Source organism: Sapajus apella, unplaced genomic scaffold, assembly GCF_009761245.1.
Source record: "Sapajus apella isolate SASKATOON/1434 unplaced genomic scaffold, GSC_monkey_1.0 scaffold26, whole genome shotgun sequence".
Classification (NCBI taxonomy): domain Eukaryota; kingdom Metazoa; phylum Chordata; class Mammalia; order Primates; family Cebidae; genus Sapajus; species Sapajus apella.
In genome coordinates, this window is record NW_022436966.1 from 22,676,766 (window position 1) to 22,696,229 (window position 19,464).

General features: G+C 34.4%; 1 protein-coding gene across 31 annotated transcripts in view; it reads left to right on the top strand.

Moving 5' to 3' along the window:
- NRXN1 (neurexin 1) overlaps positions 1–19,464 on the top strand; it is a 1,131,792-nt gene that overhangs the window by 557,803 nt on the left and 554,525 nt on the right. For 19 of the 31 annotated variants that reach the window (XM_032292205.1, XM_032292206.1, XM_032292219.1 and 16 more), the window contains 2 exons: positions 5,345–5,518; positions 12,040–12,159. In XM_032292205.1, the coding sequence (XP_032148096.1) occupies positions 5,345–5,518; positions 12,040–12,159 (294 nt within the window). Of the gene's footprint in view, positions 1–5,344; positions 5,519–11,110; positions 11,138–12,039; positions 12,160–19,464 lie in introns of all 31 variants that reach the window. The other 12 variants (XM_032292196.1, XM_032292197.1, XM_032292214.1 and 9 more) reach the window with 1 other exon arrangement.

The following is a 19,464-nucleotide window of genomic DNA, read 5'->3' on the forward strand; positions in this document are numbered from 1 at the left end:
ACAGAAAAGTACATGTGAATAAACAAGAAAGCTGAGTCAAAGAACTAATTATACCTTGACACTTGCATTCTGCTACTGTAAGGCACAGCTTGGTCTTTACTCTAATTGCCTTATGCTCCCTGTTTTAAGCGTAGAGAATATCTCCATCACTTCATTTGTCTGCTTTTGGTTGGTAGCTCAGAAAGAAGGCCTCTAAGCTCCAACCTCTGTTCCCTAAGCCCCAGGTTCATGTCACTGGATTCATGTTCCTACTCAAATTCCACCTATGTAATGTTAAATGCAATTTTATTTCTCCTCAAGATTATTACTGCTTGAAATTCCCTAGTTTCCTAGCTGCTTTGCTTTGATCCTTGGATTTCTCATGGTCTTTATTTTTTTTCCAACCCATAATCATAAGTTCTATGGTAGCTTTTCCTTTGACTTTACTTATACAATATTGTTTACATTTCTTAATAAATAACTGAAAACTCCTCTCTTCCAGTCAAGCCTTTTATTGTCTTTCCTAAATGCCATATAAATTTTGCCTCCATGGTACAATCGTGCTGTTCCTGTGTCTGGCATCCACATTTACATCATTACAGTAGTAATGTCTCCCATACATTCCTCTTGTTTCAGCTTTTCTGTGGTGCCCCTCCTTGCAACCAAAGTTCACAAAAAATTGTTATTTCTCTGATTTTCTAAGGAATATTTAGTCTGTACCTCACAACCTGGCCCTTGGGCTTCATAGAGTTTTTTTTTTTTTTTTTTTTTTTTTTTTTCCTCTTAACTGCTTTGTATCAAATTAGGAGATATTTGTCAAGCAGCTTTCCTGTTTTTATTACCAGATTCAATGCCACTGAATTTCAAACTAAGTCAAAGAGTCCTTGAGCTGCTTTTAGAATCGTTATAAGGTGCACTTCCAGCACACAGATGACTGTCCACTAAATCCAATAGAAAAAATATCATCAAGAATTTATAAAATTGTCATCATGTCCCTCCAATTGTGCTAGAAACAGGAGACAAAGTAGACCTCATTCTTCTGCATTTCTCAGTGCAATCAGCATAGACGGAAGTATGTCATAGATGTGTAGTCCTTACAGACATCCCGACACAGCCATACCAGATCCATCACGTGCTGTGCCCATGCTGTATGCTACATGCTTTACGTACGTACTTTGTAATCCTCACACACTTGCAAGGTAGGCATTGTCAATCCCTCCTTAATAATCCCTATTATTTCATAGACAAATAATCTGACTCTCAAAGAAGTTAATGTAACTTAACTTGCCTACACTGAGACAGCCAGTAGGTGGCAGAGCCAGGGTTTGTAGACAGAGAAAATTAAAATGCCTGTGCACTATTCCCTAGTCAATACTGCTCAACTACTGGGGAACATATATTCGTGATATCACCCCACTTCATTCACAGATAACACTCGAGAGAAACATGGTGCCTATGTATATACAATACTAAAAATAAGGGTGTTATGGAGATTACTTTAAGAAACCCACCCTCTAGACATTCGAGTTTTTTGGTATTATATATGTTCTCTACATCTTTTGCCAAAAGTGTCCCAATTCAGCCTTTGCCTTATCAATTGCCTACATGGTCCTTAAGGCATCTGAATAAAAATCATCCCCTCATTTTGAAGAAGCGGTAACAGGCTAGCTTCATATCTACAGAAACGTGACTTTTACTGGTTGCCCATCCAGGCTCTTGTTCACACATAGGGCCATTAAGTATATCCTTCTTCACATGACTAGGAATTCACCTGCAGGGGCCCATTAGCGCTAATGGGTCATTTATTTCCCCATCACTTCAAGGATCAAAAAGAGACGCTGCATCTTTGATAAGTGGTAATGGTATACAGGGCTCAGACCACTTAAGGAGTTTCTTTGTTCTCATCATGTGGCAACCCACCAAGGGACTTTCGACCACTATTTGCTATATGAAAGAGTTTATGAACAGTACTAAGTGGTGACGCTAAGTACACCTTCAGTAAGGAAAAATAGAATGAGTTCCCTACTCAGAAAGCCAACCGCACCTACCTTGGTATGTTTGAATCTTGTATTCTACACTGCTGGGATTGATATTTTCTGCTCTTTAGTAACTCACAGGAAAGATTACTACTTCTCTTCAATAATCTTTACAGTGTCGTCAGGTGAATAAGTTTGCTAATAGAAAAACAGGGATTGTGGTAGGAGGTGGGAAAAGAAAGTTAGTGCATGTTAGAATTAACATTATCCCCATGTGCTGCCTTACTGTTTCTCTTTTTTTATTCTTTACTACTGTGACCTCCATCCATAAGGTGGCTGACAGTATTTATTGAGTGCCCACCATGCTTAGAGCCCAGTACTAGGCATTCTGGGAGACACAGCCTCTCTGCTCCAGGAGGTTACAATCAGACAGAGGAAGATTGATTAACCAATATATAGTATTCCATATGTAATTTTTATTACTAAGTTCTACATCTGAAAAGTCTAAAGCTGTGCCAAAAATTCTTCATTCAATTCCCCACTCTTCTCTACTACATTCATTAGGGCTGAAGGAGAGCTGAAATTTTCTAACAAATTTTGTTCAACAAATGAAAGTAGTAGGTAGTATTTCCTTGCGTTGCTCTTTGACATGTCAAAATATAAATCTCAGCCCACAATCTCTGATGTACAAGAAATGTAACTTCTCTGTTTTTCTATAACTCACCTTGGTTTCTATTTTGAGCTTTGATTCTTTGAGTTAGTGAAGGTACAATCTCAGGCAATTTTAGTTCCCTTCTTTTTCTGGTGTCCTATCTAAATAACTCAATGGGGGAAGTTCCACTGTACTCATTATTGTCGGGGTGGGGGTGGATAAAGAGAGGTGGCATGGAAGCTTGTTTTAAATAGTCTGGCGTCATCACTCAGGTGCTCACTGAGCTGAAACCCAGCATCTTCATTCTTGTATGCATGACCTCCTCAGGTTGGACTTTTTTTTTTTTTTTTTTCTATTTCTGTGCATTCTAGAATTTGTTCTATAGCTCCCATGGCGCAGAGGAGTATGGAAAGCACTGTGAGACTCTCTAAGCTCTCAGGTTATCTAAGTCTACGGTGCAGCCATTTCTTTTCAGAGATCTCACTGCTGTCCTGAGGAAATGCACAGAGTTTTCCTGAGGAAATGCACAGAGGTTTGCATTACTCATTGAAACTTACCTGAGGTTTTGAGATTAACCGGAACTCAGTAAATTAGAAATCAGTGCCCTCTTTGACATTCGCCAGTGACGATGCTTGCACAACTAGTCTCTTCCGACTTTATCTCCTGCTTGCCTGAATGAGGAGTAGGAAAGCTTTACTTTTCTTATGTTAACTCCAATGTGTATTCTATTTCATTCCTCAAAAAGTCTAGGTTTTTTTGGACTTAAATACAGAAAGCTAATTTTATATCTTTCATTTCTGATTCATATTCTTTCTCTGCAGCAATTAAAATACAATGGCTTGAAATTAAGTGAGAGCTAAAACAAAGGACAACATAGAAATATGGAAGAAAAATCAAATAATACTTCAAAAATAGTATCCCCTCTCTGACCAAAACCATGCTGTCTTTTAATATTAAGGATGATGCCTAATAGCCAGTAGACTTTGTTTTTTTTTAAAGGAGGGGAAGTAAATATATCCAGTACTTTCAGTGTGAATTATATGGGATCAATGGCATCCTAGTTATAAAACTTAGAGTTTTAGTTAGTAGGTCAAGACCTCAGTTCTCAGTTTTTAAGGTTACATGACTGTGAGTACGCCACATGATTCCTGTATTTCAGTTTACTCATCAATACATTTCAAGAGTGTCATATCTGTGGTTTGTTTTTACCCTACTTACAAACGATTATGTTAGCTTATTACTGTTTAATGGGTGCCTGCAGAAGACAGTATATTTTGGGGTAACAGACCAAGTCTGTGTATCAGTCCTCCTTGTTCCCAAGTCCCATGAATACAACACAGAAGGGCCCAGGTGAATATTAAGATTGCAGGATTTTTGTGTTATACTGGGAAAAATGCACTAAGTGACATGACGTTAAATGTGATAGTTACCATGAGAAAGAAAGTTGGGAGGCCAAGACAGAATATTTCTGGGTGGGATACCACAGTCTATGTATCAGTTCTCCTTGTTCCCAAGTCCCATTGAGACAACACAGAGGGCCCAGGTAAACATTAAGATTGCAGGATGTTTGTGTTATACTGGGGAAAATGCACCAGGTGACATGACGTTGAATAGAATGGTTAACATGAGAAAGAAAGTTCAAATGAAAATGTAAGTTGGAGAAGCAGCTAAAAAGTGTATGTTACAGAACTTGTTGACGGGAGCTGTAGCAGTATATTACTGAATTTTGTGGACACTTTCCTTATGTTCCGCATTGATTAAATGTTTACTAAAGTCAGTTAATTATATTTATTGAATGTTGTCTAGATATGGTGAATAATCTGAAATAGAAAAAGAAAGATCCAAACATCAATTGAAATCTCTTTTTTTTTTTTTTTTTTGGTAATTGTCCATAAAGTTGGGAAATCCCAAACCTAGAGACAAAAACTTCACAAAGCTGAGCAATGTTTTCCATTAGAAACTGCAATAAAATTAGAAAAATAAGTTGAAAACTTGTTAACGGATTTCAGAATAACCTAAAAATTGAAAGCAGTATGATTTTATCTAAAAAAGTAAACACCTGAAGAAGGATGTAATATTCAATTATATACAGACTATTATATGTGTTACTTAACAAGAGAGGTGCAAACAAGGACAATGGGTTTTAGTCTACTATAGAAGGTGGCTTTAGACACAAGAAGAAACTTCTTGTTGAACTTCTGCTGAAGTGAAAGGCACAGCGATCTCTCAGCAGAAGGTGAATTTGATAATAATGCCTATTGACTGTGTATGCATTGTATACTTCTGCTCTGATGGATGCTTCATATATTTCGTCTCATTTAATCCTCATGAAGCCCTATGGGATAGGTTTTGATTGTTCCATTTTAGAAACGATACTAATAATCAGAGACTCTAGAATGTATACATATATTATTTTTCAAGGTTTTTAAGTTACGAGGCCTGGATTTCAACTCAGATGTATACATCTCTATAGCCAGCCCGCATTCCTTCCATTTGGCCACATTACATGGAATTATTTTAGTTCTCTATGGAAATAGTTTTTAGAAATGTTTCCTAGTGCCAGGATATTATTCAAACACTTCTATTGTTTAGCACATTGGAAAAAAGCAGCTAGTCATAAATTTACTTTTTTATTAAGTTAATGAAAATTAAACCTCCCTGTTTTTTCTCCATCCTGCTGTGTGTTTAAAGTCAATGTCATGGTACTTTTGTAACAAAGACTTTGATCTTCTCACAGGTGATTTATATATAGGAGGAGTAGCTAAAGAAACTTACAAATCTTTGCCAAAACTTGTACATGCCAAAGAAGGCTTTCAAGGCTGCCTGGCATCCGTTGATTTAAATGGACGGCTTCCGGATCTCATCTCAGATGCTCTTTTCTGCAATGGACAGATCGAGAGAGGATGTGAAGGTACTAGATTTTTGTCATCACACCCTAAATAATTTTAATTCCACCTATAACTGAGAACAAATCTCACTGTCCAGCAAATTCTGGTAACTGGTCAGATACCCTTTTTGGGCTTAGAAATCCTTACTCATGTTTTCAATTTATCTCATAAAACTTAAATTTTTGAGTTATGTAGTACACTTGATTAGTTTGTTAATCAGTTCTACAATGCTTGCTTTATAGCATGAAGCAAATATTACTCCAGCAAGTATTAATCAACTTGTGCTCATTTGTTAATATCTACCTTCTCTTTTGTTTTAAGTTCAGGGAATACAGGTTCAGGTTTGTTTTGTAGTTGAACTTTTGTCATGGGGGTTCATTGTACAGATAATTTTCCCACTCAAGTACTAAGCCTTGTACTGATTAGTTATTTTTTCTGATCCTCTCCCTCCTCTCGTTCTCCACCTTCCAGTATTCCCCAGTACCTGTTGATCCCTTCTATGTGTTCATCTGTTCTCATCATTTAGCTCCCACTTATCACTGAGAATAGGCAGTATTTGATTTTCTGTTCCTGCGTTAGTTTGCTAAGGGTAATGAAAGAAGTCACTGTGTCAGAAACACACCTGCAAATATATGTTTATCACTACACAATGCACAATTACAGAGCTATGGAATCTACCTAAGTGCCCATCAGCCAATGAGTGGATAAAGAAAATGTGATATGTGTATACCATGGAATACTACTCAGCCGTAAAGAGAACAAATAATTTATTTTGTAGCAACTTGGATGGAACTAGAGGCCAATATTCTAAGTGAAGTGACTCAGGACTAGAAAACGAAATGCTTCATGTTACTCATTTACAAGTGGGAGCTACGCTGTGGGTACACAAAGGCATATAGCATGGCATAATGGACATTGGAGACTCAGAAGCTGGGAGAGTGGGAAAGAAATTAAGTGATGAAAAACTCCTATTGGGTACAATGTACAAGACTTGAGTGACAGATGCACTGAAATTCTAGACTTCACAACTATACAATTCCTCCATGTAACCAAAAACCACTTGTACTCCTAAAGCCACTGAAATAAACAAATATTTTAAAATAAAAATCTATATCCCCATAGTATATAACAAGAGGACAAAGTTCAGATACCTCATTCTGAAAGGACTATTCAATGATTTGTACCTGGCAGAAACGGTGTATCCTGTATATTTTCCGTTTGTTTTAGCAAAAACAGGTTTCTTGTCTTACCCTAGGCTAATATTCCATACATCAGAAGTGCACTGAACTATCTTCTGTTCTTTTCTGCTCTGTATCAGACCAAGATCTGTAGGAGTACTTTTTGATTGCTACTTTCATTTTAGATAATTTTCATTTCAACACCTCAGTTTGTTTGAGCAAATTTTTCCTCCATAAAAGTAATTTTATCACATTATCATGAATTTTGTGGCTCTGGAAATGTTGCTGTTTCTCCTGTAACATTGAACACAGTTTGGGTCCTTTTGAAAATTTTAGATTTATGAGATTTTATATGGGAGAAGAAGAAGAAAAAAAATTGAATTCTTGTCCCCCAGGTGATTATGAATCATTTATTCTCAGCCAAAATGATGCCATTATATTTAGCAATTACCTAAGTACATAGAAATTTTATATTTGAAAATAAGTTTTCCTTTTTCCCTCTATGAAGCATATGTTTTCATGAAATGTTAGGTGAAATTCAAACTGCCTTGTAATAATATCAGAGGATAAGTTTATTAATGGAAAGTGGAGTTGAGTTCATTTTTAATGTTATTAGTATATTTCTTTATATTTTGGCATAAAGCATCTGTAAGGCATAAGGAAATTATGTTTTTTCCCTTTTAGCTAATTTTAAGTAAGAGACACAAAATTGTTAAGGGGATCAATTCCCATTGGTGGATGTACGCAAGAATGTGGGACAACATAATTGTTGGAGGTGATCTAATTAGTGAGAATGTGTAGATTTACTTTATTTTATTTTTTTAAAGAAAGAGGTATTGCAGTCTCTTATGAAAAATATTTGTTAAAAATAGGCCTTTCTAAGTTGCTTGGTATGTGACTTCTCACCTACAAGAAATGGTGAGAGCAGATAGATAACATCCAGTGAGGTAGAAAACAAGAGGCAAACACACAGGACCCCCATCACTAGTATATAATATGAGTGAGTGGGCGGAAGCAAATGGATTAAGAGAAGCAAGATCTATTAACAAAGGGCATTTGCAGTAATGATATTTGCTATTGCTTATCAACATAATATACTAAGGAATTTGTTTAAGATGATTAATTACCTATTGAGTTATTATTTGAACATTTGAACTCAGTCAATTATGGCATTGGTTCTTTCCTTATCTATGCTTTATATATCTGAGCTTTAATAATTTTCAACCCCTGGCACAGCCTTTTTTCTTTGCTCTTAGAATATTACTTTCTGTCCTGAATCTTTCCTTCCAACATCAAAGTGAACAACTTTTAATTTATCATTATGTCTGACCTGTATAGTTCCTAGGAATAATCTTAGATGTACCTGTCATAGGTACAGTTGATGAGATTCACACATTTTTAGGATTAGTGATTTAATTATAGATACTTAATAAATTATCTTTCTAAAGATTGTTAGCTCATGTAATTTGAGTCCAAACCACATTGGAATAACTTAACTTCCCTATTGATAGGAATACTTAGCATACCTTTGGTATAACCTAATAATATCTTGTGAGGATTTTCCATTGTTCCTACCCAATAGACCCACTTATCTCTAAGCCTATTTGCAAAAAAGCTTTTGATCTTGCCTAAATAATCACTTGTTGCCTTTTATTTCTAACATATTTCAGTGATTTCATTTTATTTATAAAATATACCTCAACTAGAGTTCAGGTTTTAACCTTTCAAAGTCTATTTAGATTAATGTTTCTTGAATGCTAGCCTGTATCAGAATCACTTACAGAATCATTAAAATCCAAATCACTAGATTACAACCCCCAGGATTTCTAGTTCCATAGATCTGAGCTGAAGCCCTAGAATTTCCATTTCTAACCAGTTCCCAAGTGATGCTGAGGCTGTTATGCTGGAGACCGTACATTGGATGCCTTTTCTCTGTTTATATAGCAGAAAATGGACACTAGTAATCAACCAATAAGTAGGCCCACTAAAGTCAAGATAACACCTCTACGTAAAGTCAGTGAAATATTCACAGATGCTCTTTTTATACACCTGTAATATTCAGCTCTAGGCTCCATTATATTGATAGAAATAGTTTTCTGTTTAATTATGACAGCTGTCATTGATTAAATATTGGTGGCAATATGTTTACCTGTACTATCTCATTAAATCAACAAAACTCTATAAATTAGGTATCATTGTCTTTTTTTAATGTATAAATTGAACCTCAGAAAAGTAAGATGACATTTCTAAGATCACCCACTTAATAATTGGATTCAAACCCAAGTTTACCTTACTTGAAAGCAAAGACCCCTAACCTCTTTTTCTGTTGTTTCTTTGGTTTCTGGAAATTGTAGTTTTACCTTCATTTTTATTTCCCTTTTTTAACATATTATTAAATTTAATAACAATATAAATGTCCTTTTAGCTTTTTCCCAATTTTATTCAGTGATAAAATAAAAAGAATATTACATAACTAAAAAGAAAAGTAAGGCTCTATCTTGTGTAATGCCTGTCAATGTTTAAATATTGTTCTAGAAGGTGAGTGCTTTGAAGAATGTGTCTTGTTGGGCACAGGCATGCATTGTCCTGTAATACCTGAATATAAAAAGACTACTGTGATAATGAAAATAAAATAAAGCACACCTGTATGCTGCCATAGAGGCTTGGCAGGTACTCTGAATTGCTGCTCTAAAACATGGGCAGATTATTTTTCTAAGATTACAGTTTTACTATTTTTAGGATTCAGCATTATTTCTCAATTGCATTTCTGATAATATTTGAAAAAACAAAAACCAAAATCTGGATCTTCATTAGTTCTTGCTGCTGATCTTTTCTTCTGCTCTGCAGGTTAGAGAGCAAATAGCTATTGGATCAAATGGCATCTGACCCAAACTAGGCTTGTTTGACCCTGTTTCTTTGCTTAATACTGGAAGAAATATGCTAAGGAATATTGCTTTGAGAGATTTAATTTTTAAAAATATGCTAATTATTATTGACCTCTTGCCATGGGATAAAGATCAATAGACAATTTACCTCTCAAAGTTTGGAACAAAAATTAAAACTGAGGAATTAAGAGGTTCTTAGTTCTTGACACAAAGAACTAAGTTGAGTTTAGTGGTTTTCAGTTCTTTGTTATAAAGAACTAAGTTGAAAAAAACTGTTACAACTCTTCAGGTTTCCTGGACTTGGGAGTTATTCTTCTTATTATTACTACTTATATAAAATACTATTTTTGTTTTTATTATTAATATACCTATTATTATTATGAAATTAAGATTTATAATATTATGGTTTCTGAATTTGTGACTTCTTGTTGGTTAGACTAAATTCAATAATATTCAATGAAGAATTCCTTTCCTAAAAAATTTGCAATAGAAATGTAGTGGTAAGGTACATGTTTAGAAACCATTTTACAAAATCATCAGTTTATATAAAGTATGATTACAGATAATTCTAACTTATTCACTAAAGCAAGCACCTCAGAGGCTCTCGATTTTACATTAATAGCATCTATTTAGCTGGTGTCTGTTTTTCTATTTTTATAAAACCTCTATGTTTATTTACCAGAAAATATATTAGTTTATACTCTAAAGCTATTTAGAGAGACTATATTCCCTTTTCACCCCTCTCTAAGATAGTTCTTATTAGTGAGATTTTACTGTAACCAGTTATTCACAGGGAAGTTTATGAGTTGAAGACAATTGTAAAAGTATAGAAAATACAGATGTAACTCTGAAATTTGTAAGTGATATAAACCCAATCTGCAAGTTCAAGGATAAACACTACAAGTGGAAATTTTATAAAGAAAATTCCTTTATGAGGGATTATATTGCAGTTTGTTTCTTCCATCCTTACTACTTCCTTCATCCACTTTAAGCGATATGCAGTATCATTTATGCAGTATTTGGCTTGGTGTTTGGTGTCACTCTAAAGTCCAGCTGTTGTCAGTGAATGGCTGGCATTACAGTTTGAAGCCTTAATTGCAATGGCAAGATAAAAGATCTAGAGGAAAAAACATAGAAAGGGATAATTGCCCTGCTAGTGATCATAGTCTATACCATATCTGCACATGATGAATGGTGCTGCATGTTCCAAATAAGCAACACAGTCACTTTGGTCATGCATTCATATCTATCCAAGAGAGGAAACATATAAAGGCTCCTTTAATTTTCCTTCATTACATATCATCGGCTCAATTAACCATTATATATATTTACATATGTACAGTTAAATTCTAATAAATTACCGCTTTCTCATTTTTGGCTTCTCTTAAGATTTATGGCTGTTAGTATTAATTTGTTTGCTCTACATAGCATTTTTCTCCCCCTTTACAGCAGCATGCCTTTTGAATCTGAACGTTCTTCTGTGTTTGCCCCATTTCAGTATTGCTTACTAACATTTAATATATTTTGCTTTTTTTTTATTTTGCTGACAAAGTTGCATTGATGAAAGCTGACTTGCAAGGTAGATAGCCCTGTGTGTACAAAACAAGACTGAAACCCCGTAATACACAGTGGAAACCCTAAAACAACATATTTTACATTTTTGCTGTAACTGTTATTTGGGTACAGATTTCATTTTTTCCTTTCTTCAACATTGTGCAAAAAGCCTAATTTTGTAGTATAGTTTGTATAAAGGCTTTCAGTCTTGAATATGTTTGTATAGTGATTGCCTTTAGTGCTTTGATCATGCTTTTTTTTTTTTTTAGTTCTTTGTTTTTCAGTGTTCTAGTTAAGATTCTTTAGAAATAGACTAGCATTCTTTTTACTTGTATGTTAAATGGGGGCATGTCACTTATATGGAGTTTTTAATTTTATGTTTAATTGCATGAAATTGTTAAAGCATGTGAATTGATACTTGCCAACATACCTATCCAAAACACCCAGCAATCATAACTTTATCTTTCTGAAACCCCTAGGGCATTTTTTGCATAACTCTCTTCAGTTATTTTGCCAATCGTATCTCAATTTCATGAAGTTACAATCTCCATTTCTCATTGTCTCTATTCATTGGTCAGAAGTTAAGGAGATCCATTCATTTTCTAAAATCCAAATGGCGACAAAGAATTATTGAAGATGGAATGAGATTACCTGCTACGATAATCATACTAGAAGCTATGTGCTTGCTTTTGCTATTTGTTGGTTTAGTTTATGATTATAATGTATTTTATCCTCCACTTGAAACTTAAGAAAACCTTCATATTACAGCCTCTCAGTTCCTAATTCAGGTGTGTGAACTAGAACTTTCAAAACTAGTTTGGACATATCATCTGAGGTGTTGGCAACTACTATATGTGATCTAGCTCATGTATAAAACACTTCTGGATTTTTTGATAAATCCCTAGTTTCCTTTGGATTGTTTTGCAGGTCCCAGCACAACCTGCCAAGAGGACTCATGTTCCAATCAAGGCGTGTGCTTGCAACAGTGGGATGGCTTCAGCTGTGACTGTAGTATGACTTCCTTCAGTGGGCCACTCTGCAATGACCGTAAGTACCTCTCTGAGTATGGACCAATACCCATCATCGCTTCCAGTTACTGTTTGATATCTAAAGCCTAACACTGAGAGTCCTTATGTTAATTCTGAGTCAGCTGAACTGTCATAACCCACAGAAGCAGTTGTTTCTACAGAAAGGCTAGTTTTGAAATACGAATTGTTAATTAAGGATGCTACTGGCTAAACCTGTGATGATGGTGATTCTTTGGTTTTCAGGTTTATTGTTTTATTTTTAGTTACTAATGATTACCTTGTTCAAAAGAATGGTTTTTATTTCCAATATATGACAATTCTCCCTTAGTTTTTGAAAGAATCTTCATATTATTTTATAATTAAATAGTACTTAATTTCATATGATTATGTCTCGAGGGCTGGAATTTTAGTGAACAGTTACAGGTCTCATTTTTTTTCCTCTGCGTACATCTCTTTAAGCCCATTGCTGCTTTTTACTTTAAAATATATACATATTCAAACATTGTCCTTCAGGCACTCTCCCTTGTATCTTAGCAACTTAGGGTTTTCTCCTTAAAATCCTTTAAGTATTGCAGTATAAGCATGACAATAAAACACAACATTCACATTACATCATGGCATATCTGCTAGTGCCTAATTTGTATCACAGGAGTGACGGTTTGAAGATGGAATTAACTGGTCTATAAGACAAAGTTCTGTGTCTTAATGTTCAAATAGGTCCGATTTGTAGCACGTCATCAAAATGATAAAAATATTTCATACAAAACATAGCATTCTGCTATATTACAAGAATATTCCTGACAAATTCTCCTGGTTACAAAATAGAATACGTGCTTTATGTTGTCAATGCTACGACTTTTAAGCTAAAGCTACAGGATGATGGAATAGAAGATGTCATGCTTGAAGTTTTGGATTTTGCAGCAGACGCTGGATTTGAATGTGGATTTAAAGAAAGAGTAGAGCTTGTTCGTTCTGAGCTTTGTCTTCTTGAGACTATTCATGTCAGTAGATATGTGCATCACAATGTAGAAGACAAGGTCAGCCTACAGTAATCCATTGAATTAAGTTGTTGCACCCTAGCAATAAAGTACAACTTACCTGCTGTCTTTAGGGTTCCTTTCCAAAATATTGACTGTAGAAAAAACACACAACCAATGCAGAGTAAAATCATATGTTGAAGAGGGTTTTAACAATCATGCCACTGTAGATGGAGAAATATTTGTTCTTCATTTTACTAGTTTCATTTCCCATAGAATTACAGTAAACCTGAAGCAATAAACGTGTATTCATACCATCATACATTTGCAAACACTGTATTTCTGCAAGCCAAATCATATTTAAAAACTAATAATGCCATTGTGGGTTATATAAATAACTTTACATAAAGTCTGAATAAATATATATACATAAAGCAACCTTACCTGTGCTTTTCATAAGGATATGTATATATGTCTATAGAGAAGTTACTAACTGCATTTGTTCCTGCCTCACAGAAAATGACATAAATTTATTTTCAAGGACAATAACAAGCCTGAATATCTGTTAAGATTTTATTATGGCAATTTTTTCATCCTGAATATGATCCTGACAGATGTATGACTACATGTGGTAGTTGGGAGGGATTTTTTTTGGTGTGAAAATATTTTTCATGTTGCAAAAGAACTTTTTCTGCCAAACTTTGCTTAATCTAGTTTCCATGTTTTACAAAACAGTTGCCATTTGGTTGTGGCAGACTGTGTATCCTCATATACCAGTTAAATATAAAGAATATAATTTTATGTGTCTATTTGTAAGACTTTTCCTAAAGGAACATCAAGATGCAACCTTAAGTACCATGCTGTCTTCCAATCATTTTTACAGAAAACTATTTTAATGCTACTCTCAGGTGATAGTACTGGTGATGACAATGATAAGGCTATTTGTTATTTTCTTGTAAATAGATAAATGTCATTCAATGAATATGTCTCCTGATATGCCTCTTGCACAAATCAGCATTAAAATTACTTTAGAGGGCTCCCAGAATACATGAATTTTGATTAAATCATTACCTCTTAGTGGGTTTTCTGGAAATGTAAAATGGTTCCTTGGCTTGTACATTGAAGTTTCAGTGGTGAGAATACATAGGTACACATCAATATTTAAAAGCAAATCTTATTTTATATCATTTACAATTGGTAGAAGATACGTTAGCAATCTTGACTTTGAAGATGTGGAATTAATAAGCAATAGAAATAGCATGAAACACTTTTCTCACTTTTTAAATTGATCAAAATAAATCTTGTCTCTACATCTCACTGTTTTTCTATAAGATGCACAAACAGAATTAGTATGATTCCTGGGATTTTAACAAACTCCTTTTCTGTATAGGAGCTGATTTTGCTTTTAAAATAAACCCATTTAAGACATTTCATTTCTTAATGAAATTTTCATCTCTAGCTTAGTTATTTGTTCATAAATTCTTTGACTGTATCCTCCAACTACATAGAAAACAAAAAAGAAAATAGAAACAAAACTTTTTAACGGGGAAAAGAACATGCCACATTACATAGGAGACCTTCCCTCCCCTAGATTAGAATTTCTAAATGTCATCTCTCTGATAAGTTTCATAGAGTGGGTTAGGGTAACTAGAAAAATTTATTTATATTAGCCTGGAGATATAATTAACAATGGGAAGATGGGAATACTTTACAGCTTGTAAACGTAATCTTGGATAAATCATACTAATTAATTGAACTGAAAGGAATCTTTCAAAAAGAAGTGTTATGCAAAATGATGCCAAAGGCTATTTTTAAAGGAATGTGTTTGTGAAACTCTTTCTCCTCTGGAAAATTGCCATCTAAGTGACCTACTCATTGACAAAAACAATTGTTCTGTGCATACGTGTATATGGATATGCATGTGTATGTGTAAGATAGTGTCGTATACTCACCTCAAGTTTTCTTCCATATCAATGCCAAATTTAGATCCTCTGTATAATTTTTCTGGTATATTATATAATTTCTTAATTATCTCCCATTTCTTATTCCTCTCTCCTCTAATCCATTCTGTGCCTCTCTAGCAGTTTTTTTCTCTCTTTCTATTCATCCTGGTTTAAATGTCATCAGCCTCTCCAAATGCTCTTATCCAGAGACAATATTTTTTCTCCTCTGGCTTCCTATAGAATTTGGTTTATACTATTTAAATGGCCATCACTTTCTCCTTATAGTTACTTATGTTTACTCTTATCTCCCTATAAGACTGTATGCCTCTCCTAGGAACAATATTCTTTGTTTTCTTCGCTTATAAGCCCAGTGGTATTTTATAGCATGGTAATTGTAATAACTCACTAAATCAAAGCTTGCTAGATGCATGAATCTTGCACAAGAATTTGAAGTATATCCTCAGTGTCCAATACTACTTTCCAAGTTCTTCAATGTGGAATTCATGGACCTCGATGATCTGACCCTAACCTTCATGTTCATACCTATCTATTGCAGAACCTTGTCCATATGGCATATTATCACCAATTTACTTACTCACAGCTTTCTGAGCAACATTACACTTTCCTATTTCCTCACCATTGCTTATGCTAATTTCTCCACCTGGAAAATGCATTCATTCCACCTGGAATGCATCCTTTTCACTGTGTCTGCTTGAAGAAATGCAATTTCCTTTCCAATCTCTACTTAAACTGTGTTGTTCCATGGAAACTTCCTTTGTTCTCTGAGATTGACATTATTTTTTCCTCTTTTGAAATTGTAAGGAACAGTGTGCTGTGCTACAGTGTATGTTGTAGCTATTTATGAAATTTCTCTTGAATGTAACCATTGATTGAGCACTTACTATGTTCCAGGTCTGTGCTAAAAGTTTACATTCATTATAAATTTTATATATCACCTATTAATGCTTACATATTCATCCACCATCATCACACCAGTGTGCTACACAGTAATCCTTTTCTGCTTTTACCCAGTGTCCAGAATAGAATGTAGCCATATTAGCTAATTTAACGTCAGGTTGGAGAAGACGAATATGGCTATGATCACATGGAAAAGAGTGAACATAATAACATTGTCACATTACATTAGTATAGAAATGTCGTGTGCCAAATTACAGTTCAGTTTCAACAGGGTGTGTTACCATAAGGGAATAATACATCATAGTGCTGTTACTTTGGTTCTACAGCTTAGGAGGGTGTGGGTACTGTTTTATTAAAAGACTATTTTCAGAATTCTAAACTTTGCCAAGAGAAAAATCTTTCTGATAGGAATATATTGTATCTTTCAAATGAGAATTAGAAGCATCCACTGAAACAAGGATAAAATATATTTCACTGTGACTTTTTACCATGACATTTAAAAATATCTGCAACTTTGTTTCTCAGCTTCTTTTTTGTTTTGTTTTGTTTGAAAGAGAATCCAATATCCAGTATCTGAGCATCAATATCCGAACTAATGGAAGTGAATCATAACGTGTATTTTAAAAAACCTGGATCTGAGTAATGTTATTTCTTTTTCATTTAGGACTGCCAATAGTATTAAGCTGTGAGCTGATTTGCTACTGGTGTCACTTAGTGCTGAATAAAATTTAGCAATTAGCTTTGTCCACAACAAGATACTCTTTGTGAGTACGATGAATCTTATTAACCTTGAATTATTTAAACATTTCTAAATGGAAGCCCTTAAGCTGTTTAAAGCAATTTATAAGTATTATTTACTGATAACACCTTAGAAAAACTATCTATAGGAAAGCAGAGTGAGACCTGCCTCAGGGTAAATGATAAAGAATGAAAATATTGTTCACACTAAGTAAGAAAATGTAAGAAAAGACAGAAAATAAAGCATAATGTGTGACAAAGAAATGTAAGACACCATAGAAGTGCTACCTTCTACTATTTTACATAAACTTATCCCTGTTCTTCTTGTTAGTAATTGGCATTATAAAAGTAGATGCATAAATGGAAGCATTGGTCTTTTTATATTGTTTTTGGGAAGCTGAATAATAGTTTCAGTCTGTATCTATGTAAGAAAAGTTAGGTGGGGAGAAAAACACCAAAGAAGGGAGTAGAGTATTGCTGTATTTAATTATCCATGTTAGTCCCTTGCCCTGTTCAGCATCTGGATGATTGAACTCTCAGCAGCCTTTTAGTCCATGAATTGTGCCACCTTGGTGCCTAGAAATCAAAAAGGAAACAGACCCAGTCGGAATGCTTTCTTTACCTATGGATTTTCCTGCCAGTATGCTGTAATTTTTCTGGCTTGATTAAAACTCTGACTGTGTAGACCTTAATTTGGCTCAGTTGTTAGCATTCTTCATCATGGATCTCATAGGGTAAATGTGGAGGTGGCTTTCAATGTTGGCCTTACTATGGAAACACCATCCTATCTCACCAGAGCCCAGCTAACCTGAGTTCCATTCAGAGAAGGTTTTGCTAGTCATCTTGACTAACTATCCTCAAGGAAAGACAATGGTTTTACTTATCACTGGATGCTATTCAAAAAGATCTATGACCATAGTCTCATCTGAATGGTGTTTTTTTCCAATGTGAATGAATTATACTCATCTTTATATCATGTTACTTCCACCTGTAGCAACACAGCAGGTACAGAATCAAGGCTATGCTTGGGATACTGCCTTAATCAGAGGTGCTAATTTTTGAAACTTGCAGCCATTAAGTTTAATTTTACTTTTTACATAGATTTTACTTCTCTGAAAATGATGTACCAAAAGCCATGTGAACAAAATGAAGATAAATCATGGTGAATTATTAGAACCCTGCATAATACCAAATAAGTACAAATAATAAATAACTTAGTATGGCAGATTGGATAAGGAAAATGCAGTACATATACATAATAGAATAGTATGCAGCCATAAAATGAGAAGTGAGAAATGAGATCATGGCCTTTGCAGGAACATTGATGGAGCTAGAGGCTATTATGCTTAGCAAATTAATGCAGGAAGAGAAAACCGAATACCACGTTCTCACTTGTAAGTGGGAGCTAAACTATGTGAACTCATGAACACAAAGAAGGAACAACAGACACTGCGGTCTACTTGAGGGTGAAGTGGGAAGAGGGAGAGGAGCAGAAAAAAAAATTATTGGGTACTAGGCTTAATACCTGCGTGATGAAATAATCTGTAAACAAACCCCTGTGACACAGGTTTACCTATATAAGAAACTTTCATACATACCCCTGGACCTAAAATAAAAGTTAAAAAAAAAAAAAAACCTTACTATTTATTAATTTGAAGAGAGTAAACTGTTGAATGCTTCCCCCACTTTATGATATCAAATTATCACAAGTATTTTTTAATGTATAGGATTAAAGATAATTAGCTTATAATTTATGAAATCTTTTATTTTAAAATAACATAATTATGACTGGATTTGGAAAGATGTGTTGGATGAGACCTAGGTTGTTTCTTTACTTTGTTGCTAGTGCATAAAAAGAAATATGAAAAATTGTATGTAGATTACATCAACATATTTTAATGCTAATATCGTAATTAATATGCATTATATGCATGCCATTTATATTTTATAAGCTTTATTTTCTTTTTCTCCAAAAAATCTGATTACTTTAAATGTAAAAAGAAGAATACTGAAGCATAAATAGTTTTAGAAAAAAATTTATGGATACATGATACTTGTACATATTTAGGGGGTATGTGTAGTATTTTAGTACAAGCACACAATATGTAATGATCAAATCTGGGTAATTGGGTATCCATCATTTAAAATATTTGTCACTTATTTTTGTCAGGATCATTCCAATTCCACTCTTCTAGCTATTTTGAAATATGCAATAAACTATCAGTAACTATATGTGCTGTATTGTGCTATCAAACGCTAGCTATTGTTTCTTCTACCAATCTGTACCTTTGTATACATTAACCAAGCCCTCATCATCCCTGCTCCCTTCTGTCCTTTACAGCCTCTGGTTATCATCTATTCTACTCTCTTCATTACCTCTAAGAGTTCAATTTTACTAGCTCCCACATATGAGTGAGAACATGCGATATTTGTCTCCCTGGGCCTGCCTTGTTTCACTTAATGTAATGACCTCCAGTTCAACGTATGTCAGGTTATACATACTACTCCATTTATCCATTTATCCATGGACACTTAGGTGGATTTCTTATCTTGGTTATTGTGAATTGTGCTGCAGTAAACGTGATTATCTCTTTGACATACTTATTTCCTTTCTTTTGGATATATATCCGGCAGTGACATTAGTGTGTCATATAGTTGTTATGTGTTTGATTTTTTCGAGGAACCTCCAAGCTAGTCTCCTTAGTGGTTGTACTCATTTACATTTCCACCAGCGGTGTATGAGCATTT